Source organism: Montipora capricornis, chromosome 3, assembly GCF_036669925.1.
Source record: "Montipora capricornis isolate CH-2021 chromosome 3, ASM3666992v2, whole genome shotgun sequence".
Taxonomy (NCBI): domain Eukaryota; kingdom Metazoa; phylum Cnidaria; class Anthozoa; order Scleractinia; family Acroporidae; genus Montipora; species Montipora capricornis.
In genome coordinates, this window is record NC_090885.1 from 23,407,963 (window position 1) to 23,422,962 (window position 15,000).

Genomic DNA, 15,000 nt, shown 5'->3' on the forward strand with positions numbered 1-15,000 from the left:
GTGAGTTTCTCCATGTGAATGCTGAAGGTGGGGTACCCCGCTAATCTCGTAACCAGATCTCACTCTGTCACTGGAAATGTGAGATCTGGTAAAGTTCGACAGTACACCATTTTTCATTGGCTTCTAAAAAGAGGTTGCGGCAATGCAATCTAGGGTGCTTACCATTTAGCCAAATAATCCGGATGGAATGATCGTTGCATAAAGGTAAGCGATTTTCCGAATTTACTGACCAACTGGATGAGAATGGCGCTTACCATTTACTACACAGCATTTCACCCCGCATATTTCACTCGATCTTGTGAGAAAGGGCCTGGAAACGGAAGGTTCTCGCAAATGGTAAGAGCATTTTGCGAATTCCGTTCCGAACGGAAAAAGAGGACTACCTCTGGAGGTTGTCCACAATTTCCGAAAAGATTTTCCGGAAAATTGCCTTTCCATTTGACCTCAAACCGAAATTTCCGGATTTTTTGGCTAAATGGTAAGCACCCCTACGCTCCGATTGGCTTATTTCGCGGGGCACTTAATGATGGTTTTCGCAAGCTCATGTGCTGTTTTGAATAAAAAATGCCAGTTGTGCGGAGGAAAGTTTTGTTTTTTTCCGACGCCAGAAAAGCTTTACAGTTGAGGAAAATCATTTTAAAGATTTGCGACGTTTGTTTAAATGGTACCGACGAAAGCCCCACGTACCCTGCCACTCGAATAAAGTTCTGCGTAGCTTGCTACGCGGCCCAGGGGGGGGGTACTCCCTTATAAGGGCTTAATGGGGACGTGCGGCCAGCCAGGGTATGTTTTTCGGGATTTTTGTCTTGAACAGGGTATCGAATTTATCATTTTTTGTCTTAATCAGGGTATCGATTTATCAATTTTTGTCTTAAACTGGGTTAAATGTCTTAAACAGGGTATCAAAAATCGGAATTCTGTCTTAAAATGGGTAGGAAAATCAGCGATATTTGTCTTAAACAGGGTCAGGGTATGAGGGGCCGCGCCGCACCTCCCCAACCAGGGATACATCGAGTAATTTATTCAAAACGGTCACCCACGTCTTACGAAGGACATTAGATACTTACAACGTTGCGAGACGCGTCTGGGTCCAGTTTTTGACAACACTTTTCAACCGGACGATTATCTACTACAGTCCAGAGGACTATCAAAGCAATCACCAAGGGAGGCTCAAGAACGGCGATACTCATTTCAACATTTGATGCAGAAATTCCGTCGGGCTCGGATGTCTTCGTGCAAGGATTACGAGGAAACCACTTCGAAAGATTCTTGATGATCAACCCTTCCAAGAAAGCTTGTCATCACCCATCAGTAGATGGAAAATCTTATTTTGCTGCCTTTTTCCTTGAAATTAAACGTTTTTCCTTTCTGCTGCAGTCAAAATATTATTGTAGATCACTTCATGGCACTTCAGCCCCTACAGTTGCGTTACACAGTCGTTACCATTGAGCAAAATACATTTGACCAGCGGATTTTCTGCTGTAACCTTAGTAACGGCATTGTTGGTGTTCAAGAATGACCAAAAAATGTCAAAGTGAGCAACCTTTTTTCTTGAAAGAATTCCACTGGTACTAGAAAACGAGTTCTCAATAGGTAAGGTATACAATATAGTAAAATTTAAGGACTTATCTGTAGACACCAGTACCGATAGAACAAATGATCGATTGCTGGGCATGTTGCCGACAAAAAACTCTCGAGTAGCATCTCAAAATCCTTAGAACTCCGTGTATAAGTTGTCGATCGAACGGAAGCGACCGGACAAGATGGATAAGGTGTTCGCAAAGTAAGTGTTTTCTTCCATCGTAGGATGTTACGAACGAAGCACAACCCTTAACAATCACTGCAGCTTAAGAGAAGCAAAGATGTAAGTTTCACCTAAAACGATCGCCGTTCAAACATATAGGAACATTTCATATATTTTATTATTTTTATAGAATTAAAACTAAATCAGAATCACTTCTCGATCACACAAATACATGTACAACTTACATGTTTCCAAAGACGTGGCGAGTTATGAGCAATGTTGTTCAGTTGCTGTGGTTGATTTCTTATACATAATAATTTATATAATAACATCTTGGACAACAAAATTACTAGTGCCACATTTTCATATCATTAAGTTAAAGATACAGGCAAAACAATGGGGCGTCTCCCATATGGACCAGGAAATGCCCACATTTTACAGAGCAAGGGTGCTGATATTGGGGTAATGAAGTTCTACTGTACCGAATATTCAACACGTTATGGACAGGAGGGCTTCAATCCTCGGTCTGGTCACCATACTGGCACTGGATATCAATCAAACTTTAGACCAGGGGTTTATTACAATCGTCGCTTGGATGAACTGGACAACCCGGTAATGGGGTAAGGAAAAAGTTTATTAGTACTAGTTCAAAAACGAGTGTGAGTGCTTCTTTGTATTTCCAAACGAAGACCGAGTGTTTTACATGTTTTCCTGCATTTGGAAATCCAATGAAGCACGATGCACGAGTTTTTGAATTACTTCTCCAACAAAAGAAATTATACATTCAATCACTTGAATATTTTTTTGTACACCTTATGGTTGCTCAGAAGCATGTGAGAGCTGTGAGCAAGCACTCATTGCCATTAATTGATTTCAAAACACGTGTGTTTGAAATTATTGATTTCAAAATCATGTGTTTGAAATTATTATTGATTTCAAACCACGTGTTTGAAATTATTGATTTCAAACCAAATGTATTCGAAATTCATTTAGTGAATCAGCAAGCAGTGTTTCATTGGGTTTCAAACTAGACTAAGTGCGCATGACCAGAATGGGGTGATGCAATTGGCTTATTAACTTATGAATTATTAATGAGTTTGAGAATTGTTATTTTCAAGTCCTGACACTCTCATATTAGGGTGTTACAGTGGTCATCATTAACATGCGCCCCTCAAGAACATTTTTTAATATTCAAAAATAAAATTTAGGTGGACATCAATCAAATGCTTCCATAATGAATTCAAATGCTGCCAAGAGAACATGAGTATCGTCATGGAAACAATGATGATTGACGTCCATCTAAATTTTTACTTTCAAAATATGAAAAAAAGTTGTTGAGGGCTGCGTGTAATTGATAACTGCTGAAAAGCATTATTAACGCTGTGGGCTAATCAGATGCCATTTTGCCAAACACTATCTGGTACTTTCCATGGATGCTCTTCGAATTTGGCTTGCCTCAAAGGAAAAAGCATAAGATTGAAAATGTAAATATTAATAAAGCTGCTATTTAATAGGGCCTCCTTTATGTTGATTAAAAAGGCAAGCTAACCCAAAAGGCTGTATCAATGACAAAAAAATTATCATCATTTCAACTTCAAATCACATTTCTCAGAATAGAAAAATAAAACCAACCTGTCATAAAGGTCGAAGGGCCACCTTGACTTCCAATACATTTGCAATTGTTAATTGCTGCATGTTACCTTAAATGGTTGATATTATTTTTTGTTATCTACAGGAGACTTTTGACAGACAACTATGCATCTATTACCAAGAAACACTTTTTACCCTCCAAAGGATCAAGTGGTATTGACCCTTTCTCCAAAGGCCTGCACATGACAGCGACAAGTGGATTTGTAAAAGACATTCCTGTTACTGTGCCAAGATCGAGACAGGTTAGAAAAAGTCGTAAATAATGCTGAGCAGTATGTCATAGTAATCTGGACATTTACAGATATAAGGGTTGTTGGAATCTTTTGTTGTTAGTGACTAATTCTACCATTGTAAGCACTTTAAGATACCATAACTAACCACAACAGTTGTGGTCTGTAATCCCAAAAAGCTGCGCTTCTTTAATCAAAGTGCTGTAACTGTACAATAAAAAATGATTATGTACATAATACATATTACACAGTAATTGACATGAAATGAATTGAAGGTATGAACAAAGATCAGATTTTTGAAGAAATGAATAATTCTCTTATATTTAATACTTGGCAAGAAAATTAATTAAAGCACTACAAGTCTAGTGTCAAAAAAGAAGGCTGGGAAATTGGGGATCCACACAGACGAATCATACCCTAGCTAACAGGCGTCATATTTGCTTTCTTTTAATTGTAATAATTTAAATTTTATTAATGGTTACTGTACTGTATAAATAAAAAATCAATAAATGCCAATAAAAATTATTGGTTATTACATTTACTACAGTAATAATCATTGTGAAGCAAAAGTAACAGTAGCTGAGCAAAATTTATATGTTCCAACAATATGCAATTTCCAGGTTAGGGATGTGCACATTGACACCAGAGCTAAAGGAACGGTATATCCATACCATCGCCCATTGCTATACACTCTTAAACAGAAGGATCCTATTTCCAGGGAAAATGGATTCTATGTAAGTTGCCCTCTTGAACAATAACGCAAATAAAGTGCAATACATGATTTTTAGGCCCCACCTTTCCGATACATCTTACATTTTTCCTTTTACTTTTAGGGTCCTAGCTATATGTCCACAGAAACTCACACAAATTTCCCAGGAATCCCAAATCAGAGAAGTGAGTAAAAGTGGAGGCCTGAGATCATTATTAGTTTTACAGGGTACTTGAAATTTGCCTTAATTTAAGCATAACATTCATGTTGATCAAAGAGAGAATTTCAGTTGTTTTTCCCCAAAATACAAGACAACTGTATTTAGGGAAAAGGAAGCAATGTATTGTGAATCGGCTATCTGTCGGGCTTAGTAAGGTCAGAAAAAAGTGTTTTTACAATTTAAGGACGTTAGCGCCCAAAATGTTCCCACCTACAGAATTTTTTTAAACTTGCCATGCAGAAAGGTAGTGATCTACTTTTGCCAAAAAGGCAAACTGGAGGGTCACCGTGCTTGCTTTCGAGATCATGAGGTGCACTTTTAGAAGATTGCGTTATTTTAGGACGACCTTACCTTACAACTGTCAGCAATAAAAAAGCTACATTAGAGAAATTTAGATCACTGAGGTAAACATACTCAATTCAACATAACTAAGATAACTAAATAAACTTTTGCATCTGATGTCTTTTTCTGTGGTTAAATAGACCTTGAAAAATGATAAATGTTAGTCTAAGAAAGAAAACTTCGGTTGCACAAGAGCATAAAAGGCGAAATATTTGTAACTTCTCACATACAGATATTTTTTGTGTTTTGGTAAAATGGACAAAATCAGGAAAGGAAGTGATCTACGGGAAGGAAAATGGGGGTCATTGTGTGACATGAAGACCTGGGTCCACAGCTATCCCATGATGCCACATGCTGTCACGCTCCATTCTTGTAAACAATGTTTGCGCCTTCAGCATCGTGTTTACCTTCGTGGTCTGCGATGCAGCGAAAAAATGCACAGTAGCAATGGGCGCGAACGTCCTTAAGGCCTGTATTATTTACACATGCCAGGCCCCAGCGTTCAAAAGGTGGATAATGCTATCTATTGGATAAATCACTTAATCCAAATGGATTGGATAGCGCAAAAAAAAGCGTTAATTTGCTATGACTGCAAAACGTGGATAGTGATTTATCCGGCAGATAGTCGTTTATATCCATTTGAACAACTGGCCCCAGAGTTGCATTCCCATTTAAATTTGGATATACCTAAATTTAATTTTCCACATACCAGTAACTGTAACTAAAATACCTTGCACAAAATACTTTTTCTTTGATTTTCTTTCAGTGGACACTTCAACAAAAAGTGTAGGATACAAGGAAGGATCTGGCTTCACACATGCATGCAATGATGAGCCAATCACTTTTAACCCAATGGATGCCCATGAAGGAATGAGAGATGTAAAGAATGAAATAAATAATAATAATAATAAATTATTATTCTTTAAGTATAGTTTTTGGCCAGTCTGTAGGATGTTGCAAATTATTACAACATTTACCATAAATCAAGGGATTGCAGTAGCACTGATATTTTGTTTGAGCACCAATTTTATGGTAGAGTAGGAAATTTAGCAACAATTATTGGTTTTAGTATTGGTAAGTCTTCATTCATAATCATTGTTTAACAGTTGTCTTTACAGTAACTGTTGTATGTTTCATTCCAGCCAAGATGGACTCACCGACCAACTGGTTTTAGTATTATGAAAAAAGATTTCCTTCCTGTGGAATATCTTCATGTAAGTAGACATTTCAATAATATTATTGCTGCAAGCACTGGTGAGCACCTCATTATTCTTGGCATTTGAGATACCTGTGCCTTATTAATTAAATACCAGAATAAAAGTCAATCATAGGATTTCACTACATATGCCCAGCGGTTTTCATGTACCGGTATGTTTCGTTTATTATTTCATATTTAATTACCTTTCTGTTATTGCCCCCGCAGGGATTTCGCCCAGAGGCAAAATCCCGAGGAGGCACCCTAGTAGCTCGCGCGTATATTAAGGACAGTACTTACAGTTCAAAATTAAAAACATGTTTAGTGTTAAAGATCGTACTCCTGTTGCTCTAAAATCCATGGTAGTTTACTAATTTTCTTGCGCGGGTTGTAATTTCCGTTATATTGGCGAAACTAGTCGCCACTTTTCTACCAGGATAAAGGAACACACCGAAAGCGATAAAAACTCGCATATTTTTAAGCAAATACTCCCCTTCGTGCTTTAGTATTCTGGATTCTGCCAGCAACTCAATTGATTTAAAACTCAAAGAAGCTTTTCATATAAATAAGATCAAACCGGAACTTAACAAACAATTGCAGCATTACAACACTTTTGTCACGTTTTAGTTTACACCTTGATGTTTGGTGTCACGCTGTAAATAGTACCCGCTTTTGTATTACGTCATGTTGTAATGATTTTTTCATCTACCCGTAAACTTTATAACTGTTCACACTTAGGAACTCATTAAACTGATGATGGCATAAGCATGCCGAAACATGTCTTTTAAAAAAATTGTCTGCAATAGCACAAAGGATCGCATTAGTTATTAAAGTTATTGTTATCTTCATGCAAACACAGTTGACTGGGACACTTAGTTTCTCTCGGAGTTACATATATCCTGCTACATCATTGTTACACAAGGAATAATAATGATCGTTCTGATTAACACAATTTTCTTGCCACTATGCAAACAAAAATTATATATAATAGCCATATTTTGCATAGGCAGTAGTTCCTTTTTGTTAGTTATACAATATTTCTACCAATTTTTCAATTAAATAACACTAGATATAGTAATATTGTCACTAAACTATATCCCAGAGTCTCTCAAGGGAAGAAGAGAGAGGCTGGGGACGAGGTTGACAGACCTTTTCTTATTATTGGTAATACAGTATGTTGATATCCTATTTATAAACATGCACTTTCTACAATACATGGATATAGTGATCATTTATATTTTTTAATAAATAAAGTACAATCGTTTTTATCGTGAGAGTAATTGATTCTATTCCAGCAGCACTTCACTTCCTTTTAGAAATTGCTACAGTGTAGTTTTAATCTCTGGAGACTTAAGCAAGGACATTCTACTGATGAGGTAGACAGCTAGTCTTAAGAGTATTAATATACAGGTGTAATATGATTGAGGGAGCACCAGATGTAACCTGAGAGGTTCTACTGTACGGGTACACCTTTAATGTAACAATGTAGTAAGAAGCTTTCAACATTTAAAGTGCACCTACATGTAAACTTAATTTTTTCGTCTACAATTATATTAAATTATGTCCCCACCAAAAGCAAACATGTTTTATCATTCTTACCTCAAAATTTCGCTTTTTCGTCTGCTGGGCAATTCAATAACCGCAAAGTTATCAAAACTACATGTAGCCGCAGTAATTTGAACCCACGACCGTAAGGCGAGAAGCATGGATCAGTTCTCAATTTTACAACTCACAAAGTGCTTTGCAATGGAAAATTTCTGTGAAAACAGGAATACAAAGCAGTTTATGAGTAAACTTTGAAGAACTGGCAGTAATATTATTATTTGGACTCATGACCGTGATGCGAGAGACATGGGTCTATTCTCAACTTTATGTCACACGTAAAATCGAGAATAAATCCATGCCTCCCACATCACGGTCGTGGGTCCAAATAATAATATTACTGCCAGTTCTTCCAAGTTTACGTGGCTTGCATGGCACAGAAAAAGAGAAATTGTGGGTATCAATGGTGACATACGTTTGCTTTGGATGAGGAGATTTACATTAGGAACAGAAAATATTGGAGTTTAGTTGCACTTTAACATGATAATAATACAAATGTACCTTACATGTATATATGTACTGTACATGCATGTTATATAGCATGACATTCAGTTGTATAATGATCTGCATTTTTCCTCTGCAGGGAAATGAGAAATTACCCACGTTGTCTCATGGATCTGAACACAGCACAGGATTTACTCATGGCACCAAAGCAAGACCAGTTTTCTATTCAAAACTTGGAGAGGTACATGTACTTGTGTATTTGCATTCACCACAGCCATCCCACAATAATTATGTTGTAGCCTAGGTCTTGTGTAAGATTTATTTGAGGCACAATTGGGCAAGGCAATTATGAGCTACAACATGATTTGGATGGTCTGTCAATTTCCTCTGATGGCTTGAATCTCACTTACTGAACATTCCTCAAATAAGTCATGCATACCTGTTTACACCCAGTTCAAGAGTCTTTTTAGCCTGCATAGCTACATGTAACAGGACATTTTATCACCAGATTATTCACCATGTGGAAGTAAATCAATGGTTGCTTCAGTGTGTTTGGCTGCAAATGATTCGTCAAAACTACTGATCAACATGCCAGTCCCAGCCCACTTGCAGCCAAAGCAGCACGAAACGACCATTGTATTTACTTGCAATGTTAAAATACAGTAATCCTGTGATAAAATACTCCACCAGCTACACAGCCTAGAGTCTTTGCTCAATACATGTAATTATTTTCTTATATTATTAAAAAGAGAAAAGGGATAGACCTTTTCCACATCCTACAAATGTCATTAAAATAATGTTCCATGATAGTCGATGATAGTTTCAGAGCTTAATAATTATTCCACTCTGTCGTCAACTACCACTGGCATGGGCAAAAATTGGTTTGATGAGAATGGACAAGAGTTTAACATAGACATACATGTACATGCAAGCATGTTTGGATGAATGCCAGGATTCGCTGAGGGAAATTTACAAGAACAGACATCATCAATACTAGTAATTTGTCAACTATATAACAGGGAAAATAAAGCTTCAAGAAAGTTGCTCAGAAATTTATACGAGGCAATGAGATTTCAACCCAGTTATAAGAGGAGGCATATAATCAAGCCATTTTACAGTACCTTTAAGAATTTACTATTATTATGAGAAAAATATTTTCCTACAAACTTTCTCTTTGTTATTCAAATCTACCAACCACTGGAACAATTCTCTACTTTCACCAGTCCCTTAATACATTTTGGGGATTATTTGCATTAAAACAATGTTGAGACAGTGACACAAATTCACCTTCATTTTTACGCTCCCCTTCCCACTCCCCTACCCCTTAGTCAATGTGTCATCTGTCCTAGAGCATATTTCTGACCAAGATAAAGGGCGGCTTTTAAACGGATAATTTTCTGGAGTCATGCAGTCCTCTTGCTATTTTATTCCCTTGAATGTAGTTTTAATAAGTTTTACCATTTTTATCACTAATCTGTAATTTTGTACACGACCCCACAAGCTTTTAGCTTTGAATTTAATATCGTGTTTAAATAAAGGTTGTATAGGTTTGTTAAATAGTACCCAAAATGTCTCTGTGTCTCAACAGGATTGAAGCATAATGTGCCAAAGCCTACCCAACAGTTCATATAAATTATTCTTTGATGAAGGGACGTCAAACTTATCGTCAAAGTTATCCATTGGTTACTAATTTCCTTTTTTTTTTCGTATTCTATACAGGAGTACACTAAACTCGGAGATCTCCATCCGCGGATACAGGAGAAAATGAAAAAAATGGACCCTGCTGAATATTCCAACATGGCTAACCCTAGCACTTTCTCGAGGTGCGTTTTATACTTCTGAACACGCGCATTTTAAATGATTCTCTTTAAACGGTTAACCTTATCCATACCCCCAAGCATTGTTTATAATATGTCAAAGAATTACCTTGTTTCTTTTGCATCACACTTGTGTCAGCCATTTTGTTCATGCGAAGTCTGGGCTCTAGCTCTAGTGTGGCGCGAAGACATTCGTACCGAGACTGCTGCGCGCAAGTCACCAAACCGAGTCTTGCTAAAGACTAATAACGCTTGGGTCAGAGCATGGTCATACCTAAAGCTCCTACGTTCGGAGTCAAAAGGCATCCCAACACTGTAACTTTTGGAACAACTGAGCGTTTACAGACGGTACGTCAAAGGCAGAGGCACTAAGCGAACAATGCGACAGCGTTTTTACGCACGAGAATCTAACCAACCTAGCAGATATCCCTAAGTTACCCTATGGCGACGTACCAGACCTAATTCACTACCCGCGGCAATCACATCTAGCTAGAGTCTATCAGAGCAAACAAAGCTTGCGGCCCAGAACAAATACCCGATCGCGTTCTCAAGGAATCTGCAACCGAGCTGGCTCCACTCCTCGACTCGTTCTTCCAGCAATCTACACTACATCTTCATCTACATGTCCCAGCACTCGGCAAAGTCCTTTTGACTTATGGCTGGCAATAATTATTCAAATTAAAGATTAAGTTAGAGCTTATGCTTCATGAAAAAAAATCCCAATTTTTTTTTCCTACTGTGATTTTTGATTCGCCAGCATTGCCAAGATTTCGTTCAAAGGGAAACAGAGAACCGATCCAACCGAAGCTGAGAGACTGGGTAACGTGTCCATAGGAACAAAGGTTAGTTAACGAAAACATACGAAGAACAAACAGCCGTTACAAATCTAATAATCCACAAAACACCTAAGCGAGCAAATGTTTGAATGATATATGTTGTTAAAATTTTGTGGTTGGTGACTGCACACGATGCAGTTATGAGCTATGCTGTTAGTCGTTATTTGACTGCATTTGTAACTGCGTGATGCCGTTGTAGTCAAAGACTTGCATTTCACCCTTGCTCACCATAGAGTCTCCAGTAGCTCAGTGGTTAGAGCATCCGACTACATGTAGATCACAGAGGATCGTGGGTTCAAATCCCATCTGGATTTCTGAGTTTCCAATGGATGCAATTTCACTACATGCATCAATAATCCACAAGTGTAAAGAAAAGCAGAGCTTCAAAAAAAAAACTGAAAATAAAATCAATGTGGATGGGAATTCTTCGCAAAAGAAGGATGTCCTGAGACTGAGGCTGTATCAGGGCTGTGCTGTTAATTTTGTGTAGTTTTGCTAATTACTTCCCTTACTCGCTATGCAACTTAACGTGACCCAGAAATTACTTTTAAACAACGCAAATCAAAGTGTAGGGACAAAACATTGTTTGTCGAGCATATACATGTATATAAATTTAAGTTAAAAAAAACAGAGATAAACTTTGAAAAACTGTTAGGTTCTTTGTGCCTAGAGTCTTCTACCCGTATCTTTGGTAGGTTTCAGGGGGTAGTAGAAAAAACAGAGATAAACTTTGGAAAACTTGTAGGTTGCATGGTTTTCAAAAACCCCAATTGCAATATATTTTTATCTTCTTCAATTTTGCAATATTGTCTTTGTGCCTAGAGTCTTCCGTGCGTATCTTATCGTTGATAGGTCTCAGGGGGTAGTAGAGAAAAAAAAACAGAAATAAACTTTAAAAAACTGTTAGGTTGCACGGATTTCAAAAACGCCAATTGCAATCTATGCCCGGCCATGTGTGCCTGCTTTTGTATTTGCTGTTTTATTCAAAACTGTAGTTATTTTAACGTGTGGCTTGATTTGGGTGTCACTTGTCGTGACACGACCCTTTTAAGTCTTTAGCTTGACCCCTGACTCTTTCAGGAACTGACTGGCTACAGTGAAAACAATGACCAATATTTTGAGACAGCCGAGACGGCAGAGTCACTCAGAAGATTTAAAACTCATTACAATGCTAAGTAAGTATTCACCATCCTAAGGATCGATCTAGAGACGAGGGGGTTTGGATGGGTGGGAGGGGAGAATTGAAAAAAGCCATTGGAGGCACTACCTTCCTCCCTTCCCCACACTCTCATTGAGAAAAATTACCTGAAATCAACTTGGATCACACTTAAATTCAGTGGTCTCTTTTGTTTTTAAATTGTGTTTCATATGCTTTTGCCTTCAATTCCCTCTCTTTGTTGGTTTCTCCGGGTACTCCGGTTTTCCCCTGTTCTCAAAAAGCAACATTTGACTTGATTTGTGTTAATTGTTGATTTCAGTTTACAGTGTCCCCAATTAGTGCTCCAGCGCTAGATTGACTAGACACTTTAAAGGATAAAGTTCCTAAATTTTACAAATTATCCGAGTCGTTTGTCAGCGTGGTACTTTTGCTGATTATGCTTTGAATAAAAAGTTCATCAAGCTTTCAACCCCCTGTTTTTATCACACCAGACATTACGACATGAATCCGCGAGGTGATGATCGCAAGGGTCGAACTGAAGGCAATGTGTTCACTCAGTTACCAAATGGCTTCACGAAAGGAACAAGTGTCCACTCTTTCGGACCAGAAATTGACACGACAGCTGAACTGCGCTGGCAGAAGCCTTATGTAGCCAGGTACAGGTCTCCTTTGTTTGACCGTCCTCTGTCACTTAACCGTAAGCATCTCTATTACGCAATAGGGTCTTTCCTGTCACTCCCCTGCTAAGTATTGTCTTTGTGTCTAGGGTCTTCTGCGCGTATCTTTGGTAGGTTTCAGGGGGTAGTGGAAATGCGTAGATTTAGGTAGATGTTATCCGGTAGTCACGGTACAAGCAATGGCGGCGAAGCCGATGTAACGCTAATGGTGTTTTATTGGATCTTTAAACAAAATACACCTTTATGGGCTCACGAATGGAACATCAGTTGTGAAAAATGAATAGCTGGAATCTTAAAAGCGACGAATATAGGTCTTCGACAACAATTGCACATTCGCCGTCGGATGTCAAAGTGAGCTTTGTTTCGAATATTTTACTGATTGTGGTGTTATATACAACACTGAAACCAAATGGCAAAACTCATTGAAGGAATCGAACGCCTTCAATGCATCTTTGTTTACTAAAGTCGCATCTCAGTTGTCTGGCTATTTATACTTATTTTGTGCTCAACTTTGCACAGTCTTCAGGGGCACCCAACGTCAATTTTCGGAAAATATCTGTTCGGAAGACGATTTGAGATCTAGAATTTTCGGAACATTTGTTTTAAAATTCCTTGCTTGCCTGCCTCTCCTAGGATTTTCGAACATTTATTAAAAACATTGTATAATTGCCCATTTTTAACGGATTTTTACCCTAAAAAGGTCACCTAGAATTTTCGGGGGCCTTTTTTCTGGCTGAAATTTTCGAAAAGGTAAGTTTTAATCCCTATAATTTTCGGATTACTAGACTTTAAGCTAGGGAATCCGAACAGATGAAAAACTTTTAGGGGATAAAAATATGCCCATATCTACCGTTTAAATACTAACATACGTTTAACAATCCTATGTTTAAGTCGTTTTGAACTATATTCTCGTTGGGTGCCCCTGAGTCTTCAGGTTAAAAAAATAATTGGAAATGTGACAGTCTAGAATTGTTTGAAAGAAAGCTTGTTTTCTATTTTGTTCTTCATTATTCAAGGAAAAGGTTCTTCAGAAAAGGGTTTGATCCTGATCCCCGGTGAAAAAATTATTTAATTGCGTATGGTTTTGTTACACGGATTGTGTTTCTTGTTTTCACGCACGCATTGAAATAGGAAGGGTTTTCTGCCTCTAATAGCAAGTATGTTATTTGTTCAATAAATGTTTCGCTGGAAAAGATTTTTGTGAGGTTTTTTGGTCTTTGTAGATTCATCGTGTTGTGTGATATTAACTAATTTGCCTACATGGGTTGAATTTGATACGCGAATAATTTTCATAAAGAGGGCAGGAATTTGTAGCCGTGTTCTTTCTGGCAAATGATTAATAGGTAGCCATAGTTTTTAACATCAGAAAAAGATTTGTTTAGTCATTCTAGTGTAAAATGAAGTTGATTTGAGAAGCCAACAATATTTCTTTCAGCTATTATCTTCTGCGCGTGAATTTCTACGTTCTTGACAAAATTTAATTTATGCAATAACGAACTACTTACAATCAAGAAGCTAGTTTACCTAAATGGTAGAAATGCTGCCGAAGGGAGGTGTTGAAATTTAACGATGCTTTCGTGCCCTTAACTGGACCTCCTTCTGGATCCCACTCGAGGCACAGCGACATGATCAAATTCTAAACTCAAAATCGCAACTTTTGAACTTTTAACTAAAGGAGGTTGAAGATGACCTAGAAATAAATCTTTTTAAAAGTTTCCAGTTCCGTGACGTCTTTCGTTTCGAAAATAAGCGTTTTGAGTTTCCCAGTTGACACCTTGCGTGACACCGCGTAGAAAGCTGTTTGGTTCGAAAAAAATGTTTATCCCTATGAATCTCAGCAGTTGGAGCCTTCTAAGCACATTGGGACATGTGTTCATACTCATGTATTTTATATCATGAGCGAGAAGTAAGCGCTTTCATCGCAAAGTGAACTCCAGTTGTTTTCGTTGATTACCGAACGCCATAGTGGTAGACCAGGAAAACTCTATAAAGTTGCGTTAAACGCTTCGACAAATGACTCACGAAACGATGTGCTGCACAGACCTGAGAACTGGAGAGGTGGTTAAAAGATTTGTTTCCAACAACATTCCAAGTTCTTGGCCTCTTTCATTTAACGATTTCGAATCTATTTTCTTGTTGCGTGACAGTGTAAACGATACGAGAAGTGAAATGAAAAACAAGAGTATCATACCGCGCATCTAAACTCCTCCATTCGCGGATAACCACAATTCCTTGCGACTTTGACCACATTCCCTTGCGTTTCAAAGAAAAATGTGTTCTTCTCCCGACTGGAGAGCTGCCTCGTTCGTTCGCGTCAGGCTCACTCACTGCGGCAGCAGTCAGTCTTAAATAAATTATTGATATATTTTTATAAC

The 15,000-nt window shown here is 37.9% G+C and overlaps 2 protein-coding genes across 4 annotated transcripts in view; one reads left to right on the top strand and one right to left on the bottom strand.

Moving 5' to 3' along the window:
* The window catches only part of LOC138042598 (lipase member K-like), a 19,556-nt gene extending 18,354 nt beyond the window's left edge, over positions 1 to 1,202 (bottom strand). For both annotated transcript variants that reach the window (XM_068888546.1, XM_068888545.1), the window contains exon 1: positions 1,068 to 1,202. In XM_068888546.1, coding sequence (XP_068744647.1) covers positions 1,068 to 1,190 — 123 coding nt within the window. In that variant the 5' untranslated portion in view covers positions 1,191 to 1,202. The remainder of the gene's footprint in view (positions 1 to 1,067) is intronic.
* Positions 1,203 to 1,427: 225 nt separating this feature from the next.
* Positions 1,428 to 15,000, top strand: part of LOC138042597 (stabilizer of axonemal microtubules 4-like) — a 14,621-nt gene continuing 1,048 nt past the window's right edge. Inside the window, exons 1-12 of one of the 2 annotated variants that reach the window (XM_068888543.1) lie at positions 1,428 to 1,593; positions 2,121 to 2,364; positions 3,480 to 3,636; positions 4,245 to 4,358; positions 4,458 to 4,518; positions 5,662 to 5,774; positions 6,038 to 6,109; positions 8,276 to 8,377; positions 9,856 to 9,959; positions 10,711 to 10,795; positions 11,870 to 11,964; positions 12,440 to 12,604. In XM_068888543.1, the coding sequence (XP_068744644.1) occupies positions 2,141 to 2,364; positions 3,480 to 3,636; positions 4,245 to 4,358; positions 4,458 to 4,518; positions 5,662 to 5,774; positions 6,038 to 6,109; positions 8,276 to 8,377; positions 9,856 to 9,959; positions 10,711 to 10,795; positions 11,870 to 11,964; positions 12,440 to 12,604 (1,292 nt within the window). In that variant the 5' untranslated portion in view covers positions 1,428 to 1,593; positions 2,121 to 2,140. Of the gene's footprint in view, positions 1,784 to 2,120; positions 2,365 to 3,479; positions 3,637 to 4,244; positions 4,359 to 4,457; positions 4,519 to 5,661; positions 5,775 to 6,037; positions 6,110 to 8,275; positions 8,378 to 9,855; positions 9,960 to 10,710; positions 10,796 to 11,869; positions 11,965 to 12,439; positions 12,605 to 15,000 lie in introns of both variants that reach the window. The other variant, XM_068888544.1, reaches the window with a different exon arrangement.